Below are 22,164 nucleotides of genomic sequence, written 5' to 3' on the forward strand. Positions count from 1 at the left end.
TGGGGTGCTCTTAGCCATAATACCATGGTTGCTATACTGTAACGAGCTGCCAGCCACGATAAAAGCCATTGCTGGTACTACCCAGTATAGCCCACCAAACTTCATTATGGCTTAATTATTACAGTGCTTAGAAGGCAAATTAATGCAGGAAGGCTATGTTAAATCCTAATGCTATGCGTAGTTTTAATTAAACGTAACAAAACGCAACAAACATTTTATCATCTGCCAGATTGCTTTTATTGGATACAAGCTGTATTGTTCAAGATGGATAATGCACATTATCCGTCATACGCACACCTAAAAGGTGCACCCTAATCATTTAGCAATGTACTTTAGCTGTCTTTTCAATTTCATAAATTAAATACCAATAGTGATATGAACAATATCAACCATTTACAATAAACACGATAAAAATGTGCTGTCAGTTGTTTCAAAACAGTGCATTACTAGTGATTAATATCACTTCAAAAAGGTTCTGGGGCCTGTACAGATTCGAACTTGCGGCCTTCAGGTTACACATCGCAGCATCACGCGCATACACTCTGTGAATCAAATATTTCCCAAAAGGAGAGTCGTCAACTGATCGGTTTTGAGATTCATGTACATAAAGATAAAAGTATTGGCTAAGGGCGGGGCTCTTCGTTCATAGTGGATTGCATTATTTGGACCAATTCCTTCAGACCTTCAAAGGAAACTGGAAACCGAGAGGAGGGACACAAACAAAATGAGGTTTCCAAATCCAAAGAGAATGTTCCCAATATATGTGCAAGGGCTCGCTCTGCCCTCCAAACATTGTGGCCCATGACCCCTCACCATTGACTATACTGCCTACGGATGATGAGGTGTTTTAGGTCAAAATATCTGGAACGCCACTGGTTTATGGTCGACCCACTCCAAAGGATACAAATGCAAATAGCCAGAGATTACCACGTTTGCGTTTAGTGTTAGTAGTACACTAGGCAAAGATTGTCTTAAACCCAAAGAAAACAATTTGGCATAACACAATTAACGGCACAATGAGTGTGATTTAACTGCAAATCAGCTTTTCTTATAGTACCCATCTAATGAACAATGCTGAGCCAATGTATTTCTACATTCAACTGAATTACAATAGCTCACAGTGTTACTACAATCTGGTACAGTACATCTTTTTAAAGGCACATTTCTTTGGGAGGTTCACTTTACGTCTTTAGTTAAATACCTTTATGCATCCAGGTACTGCACATGCAAATTAAAATGTATAAACACCTTTACTGTTTTAAATAAATGTGCTTTTATAACACAGGCGTGCTCATAGACCCCTGCTTTGTAAAACGTAAATGCATTTTAAATCTATTTTTACAAGTGAGAAGGTATACAAGATATTGTACATATTTATGAAATGAAAAAACTATATTAGTTTTAATTCTCAATTTAAAATTTCAAAAAATACTGCAGGTCTTTGTGACCATATCCAAAATGCACATTTTATTCTGTCATTAATTAGCCCCACAAACAATTTTTTCTTGATCCAGTGTTGTAGGTAAAAACATGGCGGCTTTATTGTCAAAACAATCATCTTCTATATGCAAATCTCTTGATTCTCCATGGTTCAAAACAAAGAAATCTTCAGGTTTTAACCCATATCGTTCTAGTGCTTCGCCCAATTTGATTGGAGGATCCAAATAATACTGCCAAAAACAAAACAAAAAAAGAAATTTACATCAGAAAAGGAATAATTTGACTATCAAATATTCCCGTAGACAATCAGAAAATACCACAGACCATGTAAACTCTGATCCTTTGAGCGGTATATGAATTATGAATGCTTCCTTTCTACAGACTCTCCCCAGAGACAGCCCGACCTTGTAAAGGATCACAATGCAGTTAGTTAACACATGAACACACACAAATGTAGAGCTCTCTCCCAACCTTCACGCAATATTGGACACAGTTTGCCAGATACTTTGACTACAATGGCTGGGGCTGATGGAAATTGTTGGCCAAAACATACAAAGTGCCGCAGGTTGCCTACCCTACAGTTGATGCATCAGAGAGGGAAAAGTCAAGGGGGACAAAAAGAAAAACGAACTATTCCCTTGTTCCCATACATCCCTTGCATGTCTAATCGCTCTCCACCATTTCAAACTGTCTAGAAGATAAATAAACAGGCGCTCATCTGTCAATTAGGTATTTGTCAGAAAGCAGCATGGACAACCATAGGACTAAATACAGTTTGCCAGCATTTCCACATCTAATTCTGGGTGATTACATCTGTTGTGTTTTGTCAAATTCCCGTGGAACTATCCCTTAGTTACAGAAGAAAAGAATGGATTTACATTTTTGTGCCTGAATGTACATCAATACTAAGTCCCATACAGACAAGCTAATAGGTCGAATTGAATCGAGCACTTTATTTTGTTGCAGTAAAGGGGGTGGGGAAAGGATGGTAATGCTTTGAACACTGGCTAGGCATCCCCACTGGCAGAATCCATTGAGCTGCCCTGAAATGGTTTTCACTTTACTTGGCAAACTGGTGATATTTTATTATCCTACCTGTGTTGTATTTTGCAAGATCAGCACACCCCACCTTATGTGGAGTGCTGAGGGCATCCAATGTATCCCTTTTCTCGACTCTCAAGTAACATTTTGGTTGGACATATCTATCTGTTTAGGCTGGTGGCAGTGTACCTTTTCACACAACTTTTTGTGCTGCAGTAAGGGACACAAGGGACACTATTTGCCCAAAATGGTTGATGTACTTTTTTTAAGCCCTAAACAAGATGGCCTGTCCTTTATGCCTTCTACCCTGCTAGGTGGGGGAATGGGGTGAGAGTCCTCTTGGCCCTTGGTCTTCACCAGGCTTCCCTTGGAAAGCCCACAAGCACCCTTTGAGCAACTGACAGGACAGGAAGTGGGGGAGGTCAACCAAAACTCCCCTGTCCTTTGTTCTGCAATGTGCCTGAGAGAAACCAGTTCAGACTGGGAGGCTGGCTGTCCCCATTGGACAGCCATCCCCAAGTTTGAATGGGCATGGGATATGTTTGGTGGACGCAGCTACGTTTCCTGCATAAATCCAGAGGTCCTGGAGTTGAAACTCAGAGTCGACCACAGGAACAGAAGATTCCGAAGAGGATGGAAGGACGATACCAGCAACTTCCAGCGATCACCAGTGCCTTGCTGACTAACACTGCTGTCCCGACCTCAACTTCTAAACGACAGGGAAGATCCAAAGAATACTTCCTCTCTTGGAATGGTGGGCCTAACCAGCCCGAACTGCTTGATCACATCACTTCTGCACGAAACCACAAGCATCCCAAGATATGTTTCAGCCTTGTTGGGCCTCATCAGTGAAGAGTACCTTGGGTTTCTAAACCCAGCAGGCACGGGACCTACATATGGGCATACCAGCGCTCTCCTCAGTAAAGACCTGAGAAGTAGAGCGCTGGCCAAACGGAATAACCTTATAGTACCAAAGTGATTTCATCAGTTGCAGGCTACCTTTGCTTTGGAAGAGTTAAAGTATATGATGTGTCGCGCCTGTACACATGTTTCTAGGCGCGACAAGACCACGGAGGGAACAGAGGGAGGACAAGATATAGATCTTACTAGGCCTTGTCATTCAGATTGTGCGAAAATGAGAAGTGCAGGGGGAAAGAGGGGGCGTGCAAGGGAGAGTGAAGGGGAAACAGAGCAGCAATGCTCTGAGTAAGTGCAGCGCGTCTCTGGGTAGTGCAAGGCGACAAGGGACTGTAGGGTTACAGATACAGCCCCTACGTGAGTGGTAGACCCGGAGGCAGTGCAAGGGTGACTGATCAAGAAAGAGCCTAGTACCCAGCGAGACTCTGAGGGTAGCCAAGCAAGCAGTCGGTACAGCAGTCAGGTCCGTCGAGTAGGTCAGCAGGGGAGGGGGAGAAGAACGTTTTGAGCTGCTTCCAGAACTTCAGGTGGTCCGTGTTAGGGAGAATTCTCTGTTTGGGCTGAATTTCCTAACCTAGTGAGTCCCCCAGCAGCTTTGCTGGATTTCTGGAGTTTGTTTTTTTTCTCCTGCCAAGAGTCAGACTCTTTCTCCCACTCTTGGACATGATTTATGGTGTTCCTTTGACTGCTAATGTGTTTTATGGGCTATGGGGTCCTTTACTCCATAAGGTCTCATGTGTTTTTACTATGTGTGTTATACAGCACCCTCCGTGCAGTGACACAGGGGTGTCATAGTGACACCCCACCATAGACTCCATACCCTGGCTCTGACTACTGTCTTCCAGGGCATGTAAAGTCACCATTGGCTTTACTAGTCCCAAATTATGAACAGAAACCAGTACAAACCATCAAATTGTGGACGTACTGGTCGGGGCAATTCGATTGCCCCGGGGTCGGTTAGTCGAGGGGGCACGTCTCCGTCCCCCCTGATCGAGTTTTGGCTGGTGGCAGTGGATACTACTATTTATATTTGACCGCGAATATATCCCTATGGGATTTTCCCATTGTTCGAGGCTACCAACTTTATTTAACTCTCATAGCCTCAAACATACCGCCGGTTTATTTATTTAATATCAATTTGCCGGTTGGTATTTTATGCCAGGACTAAAATGGCGTTTGTGTTCTCTTCTGTGACTCTAACCCAAGTCGAGCCCTTTGTTCCACTTTTTGGCGGGCTTCTCCACAGAAGCCTCCAAAAGTGGTGCCACTCTGTCTGGGTACCACAGGGGGTGTGGGAGGGGGTTTAGGCACCCTGGACTGAGTTACCTTGGTAACTCAAGTCGCACTCTTGTGCGATTGGCCGAAGTGGTGAGCCGGCCTGATTGACAGCTAGACTGAGTGAATGGGGGTGTGCTGCATAAAAGCAGGGCTTTGGGGACTGGAACTTCAGAAGTCGCCACAGGACATGAGAATCCGACGAGGGAGAAGCTGAGTCGACCTGCCACAACGACACCACCGGTGGAGCCCTGCAGAACCGACTCACCACTTCCCGACGACAGAGAAGATCTCCCGGCTAGAGAGGCTTCTTCCCCTGACTGGTGGGCACAACCAGTTTACCTTCTTTTCCTCGCATCCCAGGACGTCTTGTGGTCGAATTGCCTGTGCCAAGCACCCCGGCAACCGGATAGCCACTTACCACTGGACCGTGAATTAAAGGACCGCTCCTTTTACCCGAGAACTCTGCGGCTGGTTTCTTCCCTGGCAGTGCAACGGACTCCTGTCTTCCTCCCCGACGAGATCCTCTCTTCCCCCGGACAAAGCACCGACTTGCATCCGCTGCCAGGAACAACTGCCCCCGCTGGAGTATTTTCACCACTTTAAGGTACTGTGTCCGCCAGGCCTCCCTTTCTAAAGATTGCTACAAGGTAATAATAATCCCTTAACCTTCTGGACTGGGCTGGCCGCCTTGACCATCTAACTGGTCCCTTTCTTTGGTCCAACTCTTTCTGAACCTTTTCAAGACTTTTGTGCACTTCAACCGTGTGACCTTGAAAACATTTCATTCTGATCCTCTTAAAGTGGATCCGGCCTTCTGAACTCTTAACTTCACGGTTTTACTTTGCCTTCCTCTCTTGTTGTGTTGTTGTCACCGCTGTCTGAAAATAAGTGGGGCTTTACTTAAGAATTGTCTAATATTCTTTTAAGGGAGTGTATATCTTTTAGTGACCGTGTTTTTGAACTGCTTAACATTAGTGCCTGTGTGTTTTACTAGATGTGGTTTTAAATAATGATATCTTTTACACCAAGCTCTGGTCAGTGTTTACTTGTTCTACTATGTTCTTTTGACCCATTGTGAATACTCTGTATACTGCCTAACTCTTCTTGAGGGAAGTCTGACTGCTCAGCCACAGCGCCCAAGTGAATCTGTGTGGTACAGACTACTACCAAGTGGGTTTACTGCCAAACACCTGTAGTCTTAAATATTTTGCAGTGGTCCCAGAGGGAACTGCACAGGTTTCTGCCTAACAGTCAGGCTCAAGTTTGAGAGGGGCAGTGAGTCCATTCGAAAGAGAGGCACCTGCAGCAGAGAGAGAGATCTACCCCCCCCCCCACCCCCCACTCTCTGCCTGGAGATGCGTCTGACCCATAGAGAGTTGGAGGTAGCTGAGCGAAGGGCTCAAGAAGGAAGGTATTTGTAAGAGAAAGTTGGATGTAGTGCAAGCTCCGGCCCCAGATGCCTTGTGGACAATGCAAAGGGTCTTGAACTTGGTTCCTTGCAGCCAGTGGAGAGATTTCAGGGCTGGAGAGATATGGCCCCTGGGCTTGAGGCCAAGGATAAGTCTTGCTGTCCTGCTCTGGATTAGTTGCAGAGGGCGGAGAGTAGAGGAAGGCAGATTGAGAGAAGGGCTGTTGCAGTAGTCCAGCCTAGAGAGAACCAGGGCTCTGGAGACAGTGAGCTTCGGGGGAAAGTGAGAAAGGGAAGAGTGCCTTTGAGGAGGAGCAGATGGTAGTAGGAATTCTTGGCGACGTCCGAGATGTGAGGAGAGAAAGAGAGTGGCGTCATAGATGACACCAAGGTTTTTTGCCTCGCAGGAAGGCGACGGAGGAGAGCCCAAGGTGGGCGGCCAGAGTGAGAGGGAGGAAAAGCAGGAGCGGGGGCCCCAAAGAGAAGGATCTCAGTCTTGCTGGCATTAAGGCAGAGATCATTTGAGGCGCACCAATCCTGAATTGCAGACAGACAGTCAGGAATGAGCGAGAGAGGAGAGGAGCCTGAAAGAAAGTGGAGTGTCATCCGCATAACGCTGAAAGTTAGAGGATAAGGTAGAGATCAGGTGGGCCAAAGGGGCCAAGTAGAGGTTGAAAAACATGGGTGAGAGGATAAAGCCCCAGTGAACGGCACAGGTAGAGAGAGAGGTGACGGACAGAAAGGGAGCAAGTTGGACTTGGGAGGGGCGGTCCAAGAGGAAGGAGGTCAATGACTCCAGGGCCTGATCCGTGATGCCCAGGTTCTCACTAAGTCGATTGATCAAGATGGCGTGGTTGACAGACAGTGTCAAAAGCAGAGGAAAGATCAAGGAGGAGGAAGACAGAAGGAATGCTGGAATCAAGGTTAGAGAGCAGATCTTCATAGGTGTTCAGGAGAGCAGTTTCTGTGCCTCTGGCAGCTCTAAAGCCAGCCAGATTGATGGTCATGGAGGCAACCAACAGATCCAGTGTGGAGAGTAAGCTAGGAGATGGCAATTATTTCTCAGAGTTTGCCCAAGAAATGAGTGATGGAGATCTGGCGATAGTCTGCCGGGCAGGTAGGATCGGTAGACTGCTTCTTGAGGAGGGGGTGCACAAGGGAGTACTTAAGGGGAAAGTTCCAGTGGTGAAAGAGTGATAACAGAAATTGGCCAAGGCTGGAGCAAGGGTGTCAATATGGTCCTCGATGGTTCTGGAGGAGCAGGGGAGCACCTGTTTGGACGACACTTTCATAGATCGGACTTGTCTAGAAATCTAGTCAGGTGTTGTCAGAGAGAAAGGAGGAGAGTGAAAGATGGCCAAAGGGGGGCCAAGAGAGGAAGAGGGTGTAGAGGACAGGATGTCCTGAGTTTTAGTGGAGAAGTGAGAGGCCAGAGCCATACACAGGGCCTGACAGGGAACTGAAGAGGCAGAGACTGCAACAGGATTGGCCAATTCCTTGCAGATTTAAAAGAGTTTGGCCATGTTGTTGGAGGCCATAGAGACGCGGGCTTGAATATGTGCTCTGTTCTTGCCCAGCACAGAGAGTCTGTATTGCCTTTGGAGCAGGCGGCAGGCCAGTTTATCAGAGGCTGCGCCCATAGCTCTCCACTTCCTCTCAGCCACCCTGCACTTGAATTTCAGGACAGCGAGGTCGGAATCATACCAAGAGTTGCACTTGGGAGGTAGGCTTCAGGTGGATTCTCATGACAGGGGCAAAGATGTCCAGGGTGTTGGAAATAGAGAGATGCAGGTTAGAAAGGGCTGTGTCAGGGTGCGAGTCAGGAGTAGGAGGAGCAGAGAACGTGGAGGAAAAGGCATCCGCTGACACATGCTTCACACATGCTTCATGGGCTGAATGACAGAGAAGGAAGATGGCAGTGCTGTGGGGCGTGGCTTTGCCTGAGGGACAGAGTGTTTCAGATGAGAGCAGATTAGAAAGTGGTCAGTCCAAGAGAGAAGAGTGGTGAGAGGGTTAGAGAGGGAGATGTCTGCGGTGATGAGAACATCCAGAGTATGTCCGGCAAAGTGTGTAGGGCCCGAGGGCAGAATGGAAAGGGTCGCAGAGGTTGCGGAAAAGCCCAGAGGAGGGATTAGAAGCATCCAGGTGGATGTTGAAGTCTCTTCGCCTGGCAAGACATTTGGACGGATAAAGAGACTCTTAGGCTTTATGGTTCCTACGTCCTGGGAGTCTTTGGTTCGCCTGAAAAATCACGGGAGCTCCACCTTTTGGGAACAATCTGTTCCTAGGTTTCAGACACACCATCAAATTGCGTGAATTCTACTGGTGGACCCAGACAGACAACCTGGCGGCAGACGTCCCTTTCTAGGAGCCTACCATCAGGTGACAATTACAACTAACTCCTCCCTTCTGGTGCGGGACACAATTTTGGGGAACCTTCAGATCTGCACCTGGTCCGTGAAGGATGACAATCACATAGTTCCTAGAACTGTCAGCACCACTTATGGCACAAAAGGCATCTGCCCCCCAATTTTAGGAACAAGGTAGTTTGGATTTGGATGGCCCATTCAACATTAATGCTTTATGTGAACAGGTTGGGTGGGGGGAGAGAGAAGGGGTGGCACCAGGTCGGTCCCCCTTAGTTATCCCGGATCTAGAGATGGTGGAGTGGTCTGTGGTGGAAGGACCTGTGCTACAATCAATTTGTATACTAGGACTGGAGAACGATAAAGTATGCTCTTTGAGCCATTAGGTGTCTGCCTTTAGGTGGTGGAGATCTCATTCAACCTCTGGGGCACTCCTCAATTTATTTGCAACTCACCAGAATAAGAAATGCCTTTTTTTTGCATCCAGGCATGGTCCGGGACCGAACTCGGCAAGACCCTTACAATCAAACGATTTACCGAACAGAGGATGGTGCATTGAAAACTCCATGGAAGTGCATATATGGTTAGGTTTCCTCCCTTCCCCATTGTTCGTCAGATTCTCTAGGAGTGCCAACGGTCCAGGAACTACTTGATGATTTTGTCAACTTCATGATTGGTAGTTTTTGTTTTTTCAATTTAATGAACGTGACAATCTCTTGACTCAACAAAGGCATAGTCAGTTGCTTTTCAGCATCGCTTACGCTGGGACACTATTGCCAAAGCAGCAACTTGGGCCTCACAATCTGGCTTTTGCAAGCAATACTGTCAAGGGAGCAGTTGTAGACCAGATGTGCATGGAGTAGGCTCGAGACGAGAGGGCAGGGGGATGAAAGAGGCATCAGAAGGAATTTGGGAGGAAAGGCAGGTCGTAGCGAATAAAGATCAAGAAGGAACAAGAGTGCGCTGTTAGGAGTTAGGTCTGAAACACTGGTCAGAAGGGGCTGAGCTCCCAGTGGGGGGGGATTACCTGATATGTGGTGCAGCATGTACAAAGATCAAGACCAAAGGAGGAGGAGTAGAGCGGTTGATGGAAGGGAGTAATCGGGATCCTAAGAGGGGCAGATGACCAAGGCATTTTAATCTTGCCTAGGAGATTTGGCCAAGCAAATACAGTCTGTTGAGTCGAACAGTTGAAGAGGCTTCAACTATAACTGATGTGTGGCAGACACAGCAGTGCCTTAAGAAGCTACAAAGATCAGAGGGGGTAGTATTCAAGATACACATGACCAAACCCAGAGAATCCAAGTGCTTTGAAATCTCCTAAAAGTATAGAGGATAGGCAACGGAACTAGGAGTAAGACAGTTAATAGAGTCCAGAGTCCCTGTTCCCCTGTATGGCCAACCCTCCTTCACCTCTAAACGTAGCCATCAGTAAAGCATCAATCTTAACCTCTGGCATCTCTCTGGGCAACCCTCCAGACCATCGTTCTTTGTCTGCCAAGCCATTACAAAAGGGGAAAGACCATATGCAAATCAGGCTTGGTCCCACCCCCAAGGGGGCAGTCCAGCCCTAACTGCTTGCTCACATCCCATCTGCACGCGACCTTTTGTAATGGCTTGGCAGGCGAAGAACGATGGTCTGGAGGGTTGCCCAGAGCAATGCCAAATGTAAAGATACATTCTAAACTTTCCAGCCATCACCTCTCATTTTGCTGTAGTCACCTCGAGTAGGAAGAACCTTGCATTGAAAATGGGAATTGCCCACCAAGAAATTCCAAGATCAGTTGTGCTCTGGCCAAATGGGAATGTGCAGATGGGCATCCTTCAGACCAATAACACAGATTCAATACCTCTTTTTGGGGGAACCTGCAGTGTAAAAGCCAACTTCGAAGATGGTGCGCAGGCCAGTCTGGTCGGATTTCGACACCATAAAAAGTCACTTACAGTGGCTCCAGACTCCCTTCAGAGGGAATGACACTTCAGAGCCTAGCTACAATTGTGCACGTGGATTTTACTGTTATTGCTAATTTCCGGGTAACATTATTTATCAGATGAAAAGGAGGGGTGGGGGGGGGGGGGTGGGGAGCTTGCTCTATAGCTCCCATCTGCAACAGCATCTGCAGTTTCTCCATCATGGATAGCAAAACAATCTGCAACAACGAGGGAGGTGCTAGGAAGAGGAGAAAGGGGGCTAGCAAGGTGAGGTAGGGGGGACAAACTTTATGGGATACTGCCAAGAGGACCTAAGGGTCAGATGTAATGGTCCTTGAGGATTTGTCAGTGGATAGCTGGGGGTGGGATGGGAACTCCTTGTGGTTGTCTCTGCTGTTGCTTGTTCCTGTGTAGATTGGGGGAAATCAATAAGCCTATCTGGCATGGCAATCCTGATCACCCAGAAACCCCTAACATGATTTGCACTGAAAGTCCGGAAGATAATTGTTTGGAAGATAATGCAGTGGTCAACACAGATCAGGATTTGGCTGTCCAGGTGCTGACCTTGGTGAGATACTCAGTGGCGCTATAAAAAAGATCTACTCGATCAAATGAAAATCAAGCACCTTTTCCTGGACCTCTTTATTGAGCTTGGTGGCATGAAGCCACGCTTTCCAGCACATGTCGGCATTCAAAGTTGTGCCTCATGCCGAGTCATCTACGTGGTGGGCAGACGATTCATGCAAGTCCTAAGTAGCCATCTTTGCATCCACAAGACCTGCTCTAAAAGTATTCCAGTTTGTCATATGGTAAACAATGCTGCATTCATAATCTTTGGTTTATGGCAGCAAGCATTGCCTGCTCATTAGCCGGTTTTAAATGGGGTGCCAAATTCACATACATAGTTATCCTAGGCTGTGGGGAGGAAAAATGTTTCCGAAATTGGGGGTGGGGGGGCAATACTTACTCTGTCCTCTTGTTTGTGAGCTGAATGGTATCGGGTTGGGTTGAATTGAATCTTTCCTAGTCTCCACTAGATGGTGCCTTTGTAGGACTATGCCTGACATTTCTGGGTTTAATAGACAAAGTCCCTTCCAGCACCCCCTTCTGACTGTGGATGATTCAGAACTGTAATTTCCATGAACTCCATTAAAGTAGACAGTGTTTGTTGGAACGCTCTAGCTGAAGATTGCATCTTTTCTTCCCCCATCCTCCTACTGACTGTCACCATCATCTGGGGCATTTGTTTCATCTTGATTCCCCCTTGCCTCCCTTCCCCTCCCCCCCATTGAAGCATCACATCAGGCATTGGAGGAGCGAGGCCTGAAGGATGCTGGGGAAATAATCAGGAGAAGAGAAGGTGCAGAGGTGAAGGCCTCAGAGGAGCTGCGCCTATGGGCACAGATGTCAAGGGGACCTCCCCCCAACCAGAGGATTGGCTGGAAAAGGTGGTTCAGGATGAGGAACCAATTCCCTTATCAACTTCCGGAAATAAGCCTTCATAGGGCTTGAAAGCATCACGTTTTTAAACTGAGCAACAATTACATTCTACGATGTTTGGTGTAAAGTTACCGGATGAGGAGTTTGCAGATCTTGCCCACAAGTCCATAGAGACATGTGATCGAACCATAAGTCCATGAACTACAACAATTAAGATTTGGTTGGGAGAGAAAGTGGGTAGCAAGAACCTACTGGTCAGCGCCAATCACTCAACTTGTTGCTCAAAGGGATCTCGTCCTAAATACTAATCAGAAAAGAACAAGGTGTAGAGTGCCGTTGTCTCCAGAAGAGGAAGGAAAATGGCTGCTTCCGTAACCCTGCGGATGCCCAAACTTTTGTGGCCCACAAATGTACCTGTGTCACACTTGCCACAGGTGACAAGAAAGCTTCCAACTGACACTCTATGGCTGCATTGGTCTAGCCCCCAACAGAAGAGCCTCGACCTACCAGTCATTCTTAGCCTTTTTTATAAGAGAACCTCAGTAATTCCAAGTGCTTAATTTAGCCCTCTGATACAAGGGTGCCTCACGGCAGATTTCAGTGTGAACTTTGGCCCCCGGGATTGGGAACCTCTGGTAGGTGTGAAGGATTAACCCCTCAAGTGGTTTCCCAGGTTTCCCCTGCTGGACTGGCCCCAGGTGGTTCACCCTGCCAGCACTAGTTGTAGGTTGCCTCAGGGTTGCCATAGGTGCAATAAGGCCAAAGCAGGGATTTTAGCTGTGCTTATGCGCTTAGCCCCTTGGCTGGGAACCTTGGGTCTGACCATGATAAACTTAGCTCCTCGACATGGAGAGCCTTGGAGCTGCCTCCAGTGTCTAGATTAGTACCCAGAAGAGGAACTTTGGTATACCCCCAGTATTGCTAGGACCACTGCCCCAACCCTGAAGCCGGTAGCACCATGGTACACGTCACCAGCCCAGGGTGCTGAAAAAAGTATGTCACTTATTTCCCATCTCTTTTCCCATCAATACACACTTTAAAATGTGAGCCTCCCACCATGGCGGTCTCCAGCCAAGCACCCAGAAAGAAATGGCATCGCAACAGAGATACACATCCCAGGCCAAACATTTGAGATAGTGTGCACGATGATTGGAAACTGCAAAATGATGATTAAACAAACCCAAGCATAGGCAAAACCTAGGAGGTATTAGGAGAAAAAGGCATTTGAAAAGGAAAAGTTCAAAAAAGGAAGACTACATTGCCACACAAGTCCAGTCCTGATTGTGGAGAAAAGGACTGAAGGGCAGGGTCTGCGGAGGAGGGCTGTGGCCATACATGGGCCCTGCTTAGCATTAAAATTGTATTGTTCAAGCTGTAAAAAATGCTCGGGTCCAGTCACCGTTAGATGGAATGTTTCAAAAGTATGGAAAAAAGGGACCTGGGCATGGGTGTATCAATTTTACAGGGGGTAGGACTCTCCCGATTGCAACACTATAAACACTTTTTGAAGTAATTCCCTTGAAATGTAATACAAATAATTAAATGTTAGTTGCCATCAAACTTAAAACATCCTTCAATATAAAACCAACTGTCTTTATCAACTAAACTCATGTCAATATTATGCAAGTACATAACATTTTCTTCAACACAGATTATATAGAAAGTAACGTTGAACTGCTGAAGAGTGCATTCTGTTCATGTACCATTGTCTGGCTTGGATAATGATCAAGATTGCTCAACTATTCTTCTACAGATGCTCAATCCTTTTCTCCTTTTTCTTTAAAAAAAAAAAAAGTGGATACAAAATTTGGAAGCTTCCACCCAGTAATCGGTTATCTCAACATCATTCTATCATCAACGTGTTTCTGTTATCCCAGTTAGAAGATTCTTTAGGAGGTTATCTATTTTTGTAGACTCAGAAGGGGATTGGTCCCAAGGCATAGACACAAAGCAATGACGAGGTTCTGACACCGCCAAGAATAGACAAGTGCACTGAAACACTAACTCCCTGAGACTATGAGTGACTATGCTGGACATGCCCCGAGTGGGACCATTCAGATACCGGAAGAGGTCATGTACTTTTGTCTCAGGACCCTGGGTCCTCCTAGAGAAGGGGAGAGAGGCACCATATTTGATCCATCCTGCCTTTTTGTTGTATTTTATAAGCCATTTATTTCTAAGAGTCCTCCTACCCTGTCCCCAATATCCTTACTGTCTGGGTGTCAAGGCCCACAGGCAGGTGGCACCTTTGTGAGGAGACAGGGATTGGAGGGATCCATTAGATTTGTGTATTTTGCTTAGAAGGCTATTTGGTTAAACTTGAAGATGTGCAACCTACTTTTGTACAGATCAATAAAACTGAACTTAAATTCTGCTCCTCACTCTTTGGCACAACATGTTAATACTAACAACCACAACGAATGCACCATTCCTTCTTTTCAATGTTGAAGATTAATATTTGAAGGTGTGTGACCAAGAATAAACTAGGTGTACCAAAGAAAAGAAAGTCCTGAAGAATGTCCTATGCTAACTGAAGAAAAATGTGAATGCAGAATGGTGTAAAGGTAAGCAAGTACTGCAAACTGTGTATAAAGCTAGTTTTAGGAGTGCAACAGTCACTTGGACTAAGCCAGCAAGGACAGACCAGGAAACTGAAGGCCTGGGGTACCTCCCACTCAGTGATGCAACCCTGGGAGGCAGTCAATTGAGGATAGCGTCCAGGCAGAAATGTGAATTTAAAGTAAAGCCAAAAGGTAGGTAGGTATGTGTTTCTGTATAGCTCTGCATCTCGCCTCAAAAGAGGTATCAATGTGCTAAAATCAAACCTTAGGATCTGTTATTTGGGAAAGTGGCAAGTAGGTAGTATCACAGACCCGGGGACAGAAACTGGGAATTAAAATGCACCCAGCAGTTGGCAGGCAATTGGCAGATGAGCGGTATACTCTGTGGGCTCCGTTCCCCAGTGTGTTGACTGTGCAAAACACAGTGTGGATCAAATATTGGCCTGAGAGGAAATCCTTTGGCAGTGTGGCTAGAGACCAGGTGTGAGTATTCATGCGATGTGTCCAGACTTAGATCGCTGCACACATTCCATGCAAATCTGACAAGCAGAATTCCCCGGGAGGGAGTAGGCACTTGTTTAAGCTTGTATACATTGTACACTCAGATATCCTGACTCTCTGTTGGGTGAGGAGGTGTATTCCAATACTGGGGCATAAAATGCTACGGGTGATTATGGCTTTGTGGCAGAATACTGGTACTCAAAATCAATTCCTGTTTGTAGAAGAACAGTGTTTACGTGGTGGGCTTGAGCTGTGGAGTACATTTTATGTTGACAAGCTATCATTCTGTGGTTAAGGTATTTAGAGCATAATATTTAAAAATGGAGCAATTTGAGAAGTAGGAAAAGTAAAACTATAAAACTAAGTTTAATGTTTTGTTATGTGGGACTGGGATAGCGCATCTCTGCCATTGTTACAACCTCATGAGCCTTCTCACAAAGACTGCTGAATTTGAGCTGTGATGGCCAGTTATAATGTATACCTGCTGGTAGATGAGGGGATAGTCCTGGAAGGGGGTCAGAAACCTAGCAACCCTTCGCATCACTTTCAAACCCTGGCTTCATACCGTGCTGTGGATGTATCTGTGAAATGTGTCTGGTAGCAGCAGATAAGGGCACAGCAAGCCTGTAAGGAAGTCCATTTCCCAGCAGCTCCTCAAAGTAGTGTGGGGGTGTATGCCAAAGGGGTGGAAGCAAGATGTGGTCGCAGGGAGGAGAATTATTGATTAACCTGTGGAGCCATTTCCCTGCACAATCAGTAGCAATGATTAAGACGTTACAGAATGGTAGACTTAAAGTGCATATTTAGTATTTACAAATAGGCATTAACAGAAGCTTACCAAATTTTCAGAATGCAAACACATAAGCCTTAACAGTGTCTGCCAGCATGGGAAGGTTGTGGTTACAATGTGGTGTGTGGTTGGCTGTGTCAGTGGCTAGTGCAAATTGTTCATAAGCACGAAATTGGACAGAACATGTTTAATCATCGTTGACCATTCATTGCGGTTAGACATGGTTTCTGATTCTATCATTTTAGTTTAACATTAAGATGTGCTGCCCTAAACACATTTTTCTCACGCACTTTTCTTTATTAATCATATAGAAACAATCCTCATACTTATCATTCGTAAGGAGGTACTGGTGTTACCAACCTCATTTGCTAAAGCAAACGTTCCCCAGTGTATTGCAACAGATTTCTTTGCTTGGACATCAATATGGATTCTTACAGCTTCTTCTGGGTCCACATGTTGGCATTTCATAAACCATCTAAAAACCAAAGTACCACATGAATGAGTTGAAGTAATGGGCCTGAGCAGGTTATGTTCCATGTTACTATCAAAGATGAACTCAAACAGGACAGCAGAGATGGAAATTGCTGGGAGCTTCTTACCTTCTGCTTGTAGCATAGACAAATCTATTTAACAACAGCCACCAGGTGCAACAAACTCCCCATTCACACAAGTCACATACATACGTATGTAACATGAACTCTGAGTCTTCTCGTGTGTATAAAGGAGCGTAATTAGACCACTAAATAATTATGGGTCTGATAAAATGGACTCTGCATCTCGCATAGAAGTTACATTTGTGGCACACTGTGTACAAACTCCTCTTAACCCAGAGGTATGGGCTGCTTGGTAGGTGATCTGATGAGCTCCTGCTATATCTCTGTACAGTCGTGTACGGCAGTTATCTTCAGAACATGTTCTCTCTGTAGATAACTATCCTATGAAACATTCAATGCAAGGTCACCAATATTTGCTACTGAGAAGTCATTAACAAAATGGCCCCTACACAACTCTCAGGAACCTTACTTCGTACCAAGGACTTGCGGAAACATACAAATATATGAAATCTGAACTTAAGATAGAAATGGCTGAGCATCATAGGGTTCTGGGTCATGGTGGTCGAAGCAGTGTTTTTTAAACATTTATATTAAAGTACAAAGTCAGGTTGCTAGTATAAATGAATTACAAATTCAACAGTGCACTGTTTTGTTAAATAACATCAAGTCATAACTATTATAAAGCAGCTTCTGTAGACTTCTTTGGGTTATTTGTAAGCACTTTATTGTAAGTTACACAAGCTGTTATCTAGGAGAGACCACTGGGTCCCATCACCCAGGCTCAACTGACCAGGCAGGAACCCAGGGGCTGGATTCATAGTCAAACATTCCGCAGGCTCACACAGCGTTCCAAGCTAGGACACAGCAGCATTCCTGCAGTCATGCACAGGCAACAAGAACATTATAACACAATACAACACCCATATACAACGGCCACCCATACACCAGGTTGCACATTTAATAAAAGGGAGAGGCACATGATTGAACTATTTTAATAATTTTCAGTCAGATACAATACAGCACAGTACTTTCCGGAGCCACTCCTGGCTTGTCGGAGGCTGGTGATGTTTCCATTGTTATCCGATTTTCAGCCATGCTGCTATTACAAGGACCATGAAACCTCTTTAAAGTCGTTGTGAGTTTTTTCTGAGAGGGATCCCACAACCGAAACATCCATACCTCTTTGCAAGCAATTCCGTTCCCTGAACCATTGCCCCCCCCCCCCCATCTGCGATTTTAATTCTCCCCAAAAAGGTTGTAGAACGGGACAGTCTTACCATATATGTGCCCAATCTCCCACTGTCTCACAGCCTCTCCAACACTGGGGTGACACGGAGGGAGACATTGCATGCATTTTTTCCGGAGTGTAGTGCCATTGAAATATGATTTTGTAGCACATCTCCCTCAATTGGATCGAATGTGTTCGTTTCGGAACCAAGCCCAGTGTCTTTTCCCATTTCTTCATGTATCTCCATTGCACACCTGGGGGCATTGTCATTGAGAAATCCATACATTATGGACACTAGCCTTTTCGTTCCTGTGTGGGTTACTATATATTGTTCAAAGGGTGTCAGTTGTCGTGTGGCCGCTACTTTAATGCTCGGGTCGATTAGCCGGTGTTTTGTTCCCAGATACGTTCCTGAAATGTTCGTAGATAGATACTGGCCCTGAAACAGGTCCCAAATCTTAATACACCGCTCCTCCTTCCATGCCTTAAAAGCACTGTTTTACATACCTGGCGGGAAATCCGAATTTTCAAATAATGGAAGGAATGTCTCTGGAAAGTCTCGGGAGGATAGCCAGGGGGCACTACGCTTGCCTTGGAAGCAAGGTGACACCGAGCAACACAGGTTCAATTCTCGGGTCCATGCTTAGAAACCTATAGGTATTAAGCGCATTATAAATAACCAATTACAATGCAGCAGGCACAATGAGGGCCCCTCGTTCTTCTGCCACATCCCAAACCTCCAATCCCACCCAGATTATTTCACTGACCCGAGTGTTAGGATGTCTGTCTTCTCTTAAACCACAAAAATCCTGAAAGGGATGTCCCCACTACTGCTGTGTCGTCTGGCCCATATTTATTTTTGATAGTCTGTAAACCATTCCCCCCCAATTGTGCTACTTCATAATATCTGCGGAAGTCGGGTAGTGCTATGCCTCCCCTTTTCCTTGGCGTCGTCGTTGTTGCCATTGCCACCCTAGGGGGCTAATTACACCATATATATAACAATATAATTTTCGTAAGAGAGCTAAAGAAAGTCTTAGGGACCCTTATCGGTAGGGCTTGAAAATATAAAAGCCTGGGCAGTACCACCATCTTTCTTGTCGTCAACCTCCTAACCCAAGAGATTGTCCGGGAGGTCCATTTCTGTAGATGTGTTTAATTTTTGTGAGTAACAGAAGATAATTATTCGTATTTGTGAGGGTTATTCCTAGATACTGGATACCTTTTTCCGTGATTTTCAAACCAGCTCCAGAGCTTAGTTTAGCAACCATGTTGGGTTGAGGCAATCAATTCAAAATCTGATTTCTGCTGGTTACTCTTCAGTCCTGAGATTAGCCCAAAACCCTCCAATTCTTCTATCAGCACCGGCAGTCAGTTAACCAGGTCTGATAACTATCAGCATATCATGTGTAAATACTATTGCCATGTGTTCTTCGCCCTTTCAATTCCCTTAATTTGGTCTGCAGCCCGGATCTTAGCCAATAAGGGTTCTAGGGAAATGGCGTATAATAGCGGAAATAGAGTGCATCCTTGCTTTGTGCCCCTCGCGATTTCTATAATAGTAAGGGTACCATATACAGCCACTCTTATCGTAGGGGATGTAGAATTAGCCTGCACCATCTGGAGAAAATACATGCCCAGCCCCATATGCTCCATCGTGCTAAATAAAAAAGGCCATTCCACTCGATCAAATGCTTTCTCAGCATCAAGGGTTACCATCAACGCTGGCTTCAGTGTTTTAGTCGTCTTCTCGACCAAGTGGCATATTCAGCATGTATTATCATGGGTCTGTCTCATGGGTATAAACCCTGATTGGTCCTGGTATATTAGTTTTGGAAGCAACTGACAACCTACCCGCCAATATTTTTGCATATATAAGCATCTAGATTGATCAATGCTATAGGCCTGTAAGAGCCAGTCAATACGGGATCTTTACCCTGCTTCAAGAAAATGACAATTTTTGCCTCATTCATTGATGGAGTGATGGAGCCATTAATCTTTAATGTATTGAACAATTTCATAAGTCTTGGAGCTAGAGTATCTACATTTTGTCTGTAAAAGCCCGCTAGGTACCCATCCAGGCCTGGGGCCTTACTTTTTGGGAGTGATTTAATTGCCCATTCAAATTCTTCCACCTGAATATCCTACCCCAGTAGTTCCTTTTCAGCCTCAGAAATGTGTGGTAATGAAACCGTTGCTAGAAACTCTTCCTGTCGCAAACTCGAGGGGTTATCTGTGGAGTACCGAGACTGATAGAATTCCTGATAGATGGCCCCAATCTCTGTTTGTTGTCTGCAGCTCCCCTCTTCTATTTTAGAGTCTCATGATCGTTTGTGAGTGCACCTTCTCCTTGAATTGCCTACCTTTATTGGCCTTTACATAATACCATTGTTTTGTATACAATAATGCTTTTTCACCCGTTTCATAGGCAACGCTTCAAACTGGCCTTCGATAGGCTTCTTCACCCGCTGCAGCTTCCTATTTTGGGTCTTAGCAAGTTCCCGTTGGACCTCTCTTAGTTTCCCCTCTAATTCCTTTTCTCACGCTTGGCTGTGCTCATCTTTTGCTGCTTTCATGGCTATCAACTGGCCCCCTCAAAATAGCCTTAAATGCATCCCAAACCATTTCTGGCGCAGTATCGGAAGATTCATTTTCCACAAAGTATTGTTTTGTCTTCTCTTTGATAAGATTCTACCATGACCTGGTCGCTTAATACTTCCATGGGAAACTCCCACTTCCATGTACCCCCTCTGGCGTTCCTCAAAAAAACCAACACTAGCAGTGAGGCATGGTCCGCCAAAGAAATGGGCCCCAATTCCATATTGTTTATTTTCCCTACCAAATCGAGGAGCCCCAAATATAATCTATCCTGGAAAAGGATGCATGCATGTGGGATTATTAAGTATATCCTTGGGCTTGTCCCTTTAGTGCCCGCCATACGTCATGTAAAGCTAATGTGGTCATTTTCATTTTCAGAGCCTTAGACTGGGCCTTAACTTGCTGTAATGCCCGGGAACTCCTTTCCATTTGAGGGACCCGCGCCAAATTGAAATCCCCCATCATGATTATATCCCCCTTCGCATAGCTTTACAAATTGCGACAAATACTGACATTTCAAAAATAAAAACCTCCCCTCTGGGTCGAGTCTTAAACCTGTCCCACCACCCTGTCATGCAGTGCAATTAGGACCCCGGCTGTCTCCTGCATTGGCCGGATACAGATGCGAGAACCTGTAGATTCTAATGTTACTCTTATCCCGTTTTCTCTCTGAGTTTTCTGGTACATAATACCTGGCTCCTATACCTTCAAATGCCCCCCCCCCCTCCCAACCCACCACCCCAACTTATTTCGCTTTATAGGGGTATTCAGCCCCCTCACATTAAACAGTAATGTGTAAGCCATCACACAGCTACAGAACCACAATGTTCCCACCATCACCTGATTGTTTGACTCCCTGACATTTTCTTCTGGCGGTACCCCCTTCTCCACCCTAACCTCCCCGGCCACCCCCTCACCCTTTCCCAAATTCCTCAACCTTTAAGAACTCTAAACCTCACTACAGGACCCATCAGCCTTCTCTTCTGTAGTGTAGATTGAGCGAGATCTTGATACAACTCCACCTCTACTCCGTTTACCCTCGATGGGCACTGAGACCTCGCCTTCTTCAGGCTCTGTTCTTTCTGGGTGTATGATGTAATCGCTGCTAAAACATCTCTTGGTCGGGAGCCCAGTTACCCCCTCTCCGCTGACCCACTATGAATACTGTTCATCTGCACCAATTCTTCTGAGTCAGTTGCCAGGATCTCGCCAAACAGTTGTTGTACTGTGGCCTTTAAATCCACATCTGCGATAGACTCTTGGAGGTTTTTGATCCTGATGTTGGATCTCCGAGAACGGTTCTCCTGATTTTCGCACTAGAATTCTAAATTATGTGAGAGGTGCAAGAGATATTCTAGGGCCTCGTCTGATTTCTGCATATCTCCCTCTATGCTCTGAAGCACCCTCTACATACTATCCGTCCTTTCCCCCAATTTTGCCACCTCCACTTCAATGTCCTGTACCGTTTGTTTCATATCCTCCTTTAGCGTTTCAAACTGATTGGAATGTCTTCATAAACTGGTCCCGCAACTCCTTGAACCAGCTCTGCAGGTCTTCCTTGCGCATTTCCATTATATTCCTTCCTCCCAGGTTCTCTACGGAAAGGGATCCTGACTGCTCCCCCACTTACCGATTGTGGAGAAGTTGCCGCGCTCCACAACTGTTTTAAACTTGTTTCCTGGCATGCCTGTGAGGGCTTTGGATTGGTTGCCACCACTTTCCCCCTGGTCTTTGACATGAGAGCGGGAGGGAGTGTTGGCTCTGCAGGTACAGTCTTTATGTCCTGGACCCCTGAGGGTGTTCCAATATTTCAAAATCAGCTACAATATCTTCGGCCTACCTTATGCCAACTGATTTACCCACACTTCTGCCAGCACATTAATTCTAGTCCCACTGGATCTAGTCCAGATATGCAAGATATGCCTGGCCCGGTAAGTATGGCACCTTGATCCTACTATGTCTCCATATACTTTCTATGGGCCCCCACAACCTTGGGGGGATATTTCTGCCTCTACTGGAGCGCTTTAATGCCTCTGTTTAGTTCCCAATGCTGGCTCACCTCTCTGCCTTGTCACCCCTGCTTGGTTGGCTTTAATATGGGTATTGTGG

At 45.7% G+C, this 22,164-nt stretch overlaps 1 protein-coding gene across 5 annotated transcripts in view; it reads right to left on the reverse strand.

Annotated features, from left to right (window-relative positions):
- Positions 1-213: 213 nt before the first annotated feature.
- NAPEPLD (N-acyl phosphatidylethanolamine phospholipase D) overlaps positions 214-22,164 on the reverse strand; it is a 198,070-nt gene continuing 176,119 nt past the window's right edge. For all 5 annotated transcript variants that reach the window (XM_069628064.1, XM_069628067.1, XM_069628065.1 and 2 more), the window contains exons 4-5: positions 16,036-16,150; positions 214-1,670 (exon numbers count right to left, since the gene is read on the reverse strand). In XM_069628064.1, coding sequence (XP_069484165.1) covers positions 1,479-1,670; positions 16,036-16,150 — 307 coding nt within the window. In that variant the 3' untranslated portion in view covers positions 214-1,478. The remainder of the gene's footprint in view (positions 1,671-16,035; positions 16,151-22,164) is intronic.

The sequence above is a fragment of the Ambystoma mexicanum genome, chromosome 12, assembly GCF_040938575.1.
Source record: "Ambystoma mexicanum isolate Mex_15411 chromosome 12, UKY_AmexF1_1, whole genome shotgun sequence".
In the NCBI taxonomy this organism is placed as follows: domain Eukaryota; kingdom Metazoa; phylum Chordata; class Amphibia; order Caudata; family Ambystomatidae; genus Ambystoma; species Ambystoma mexicanum.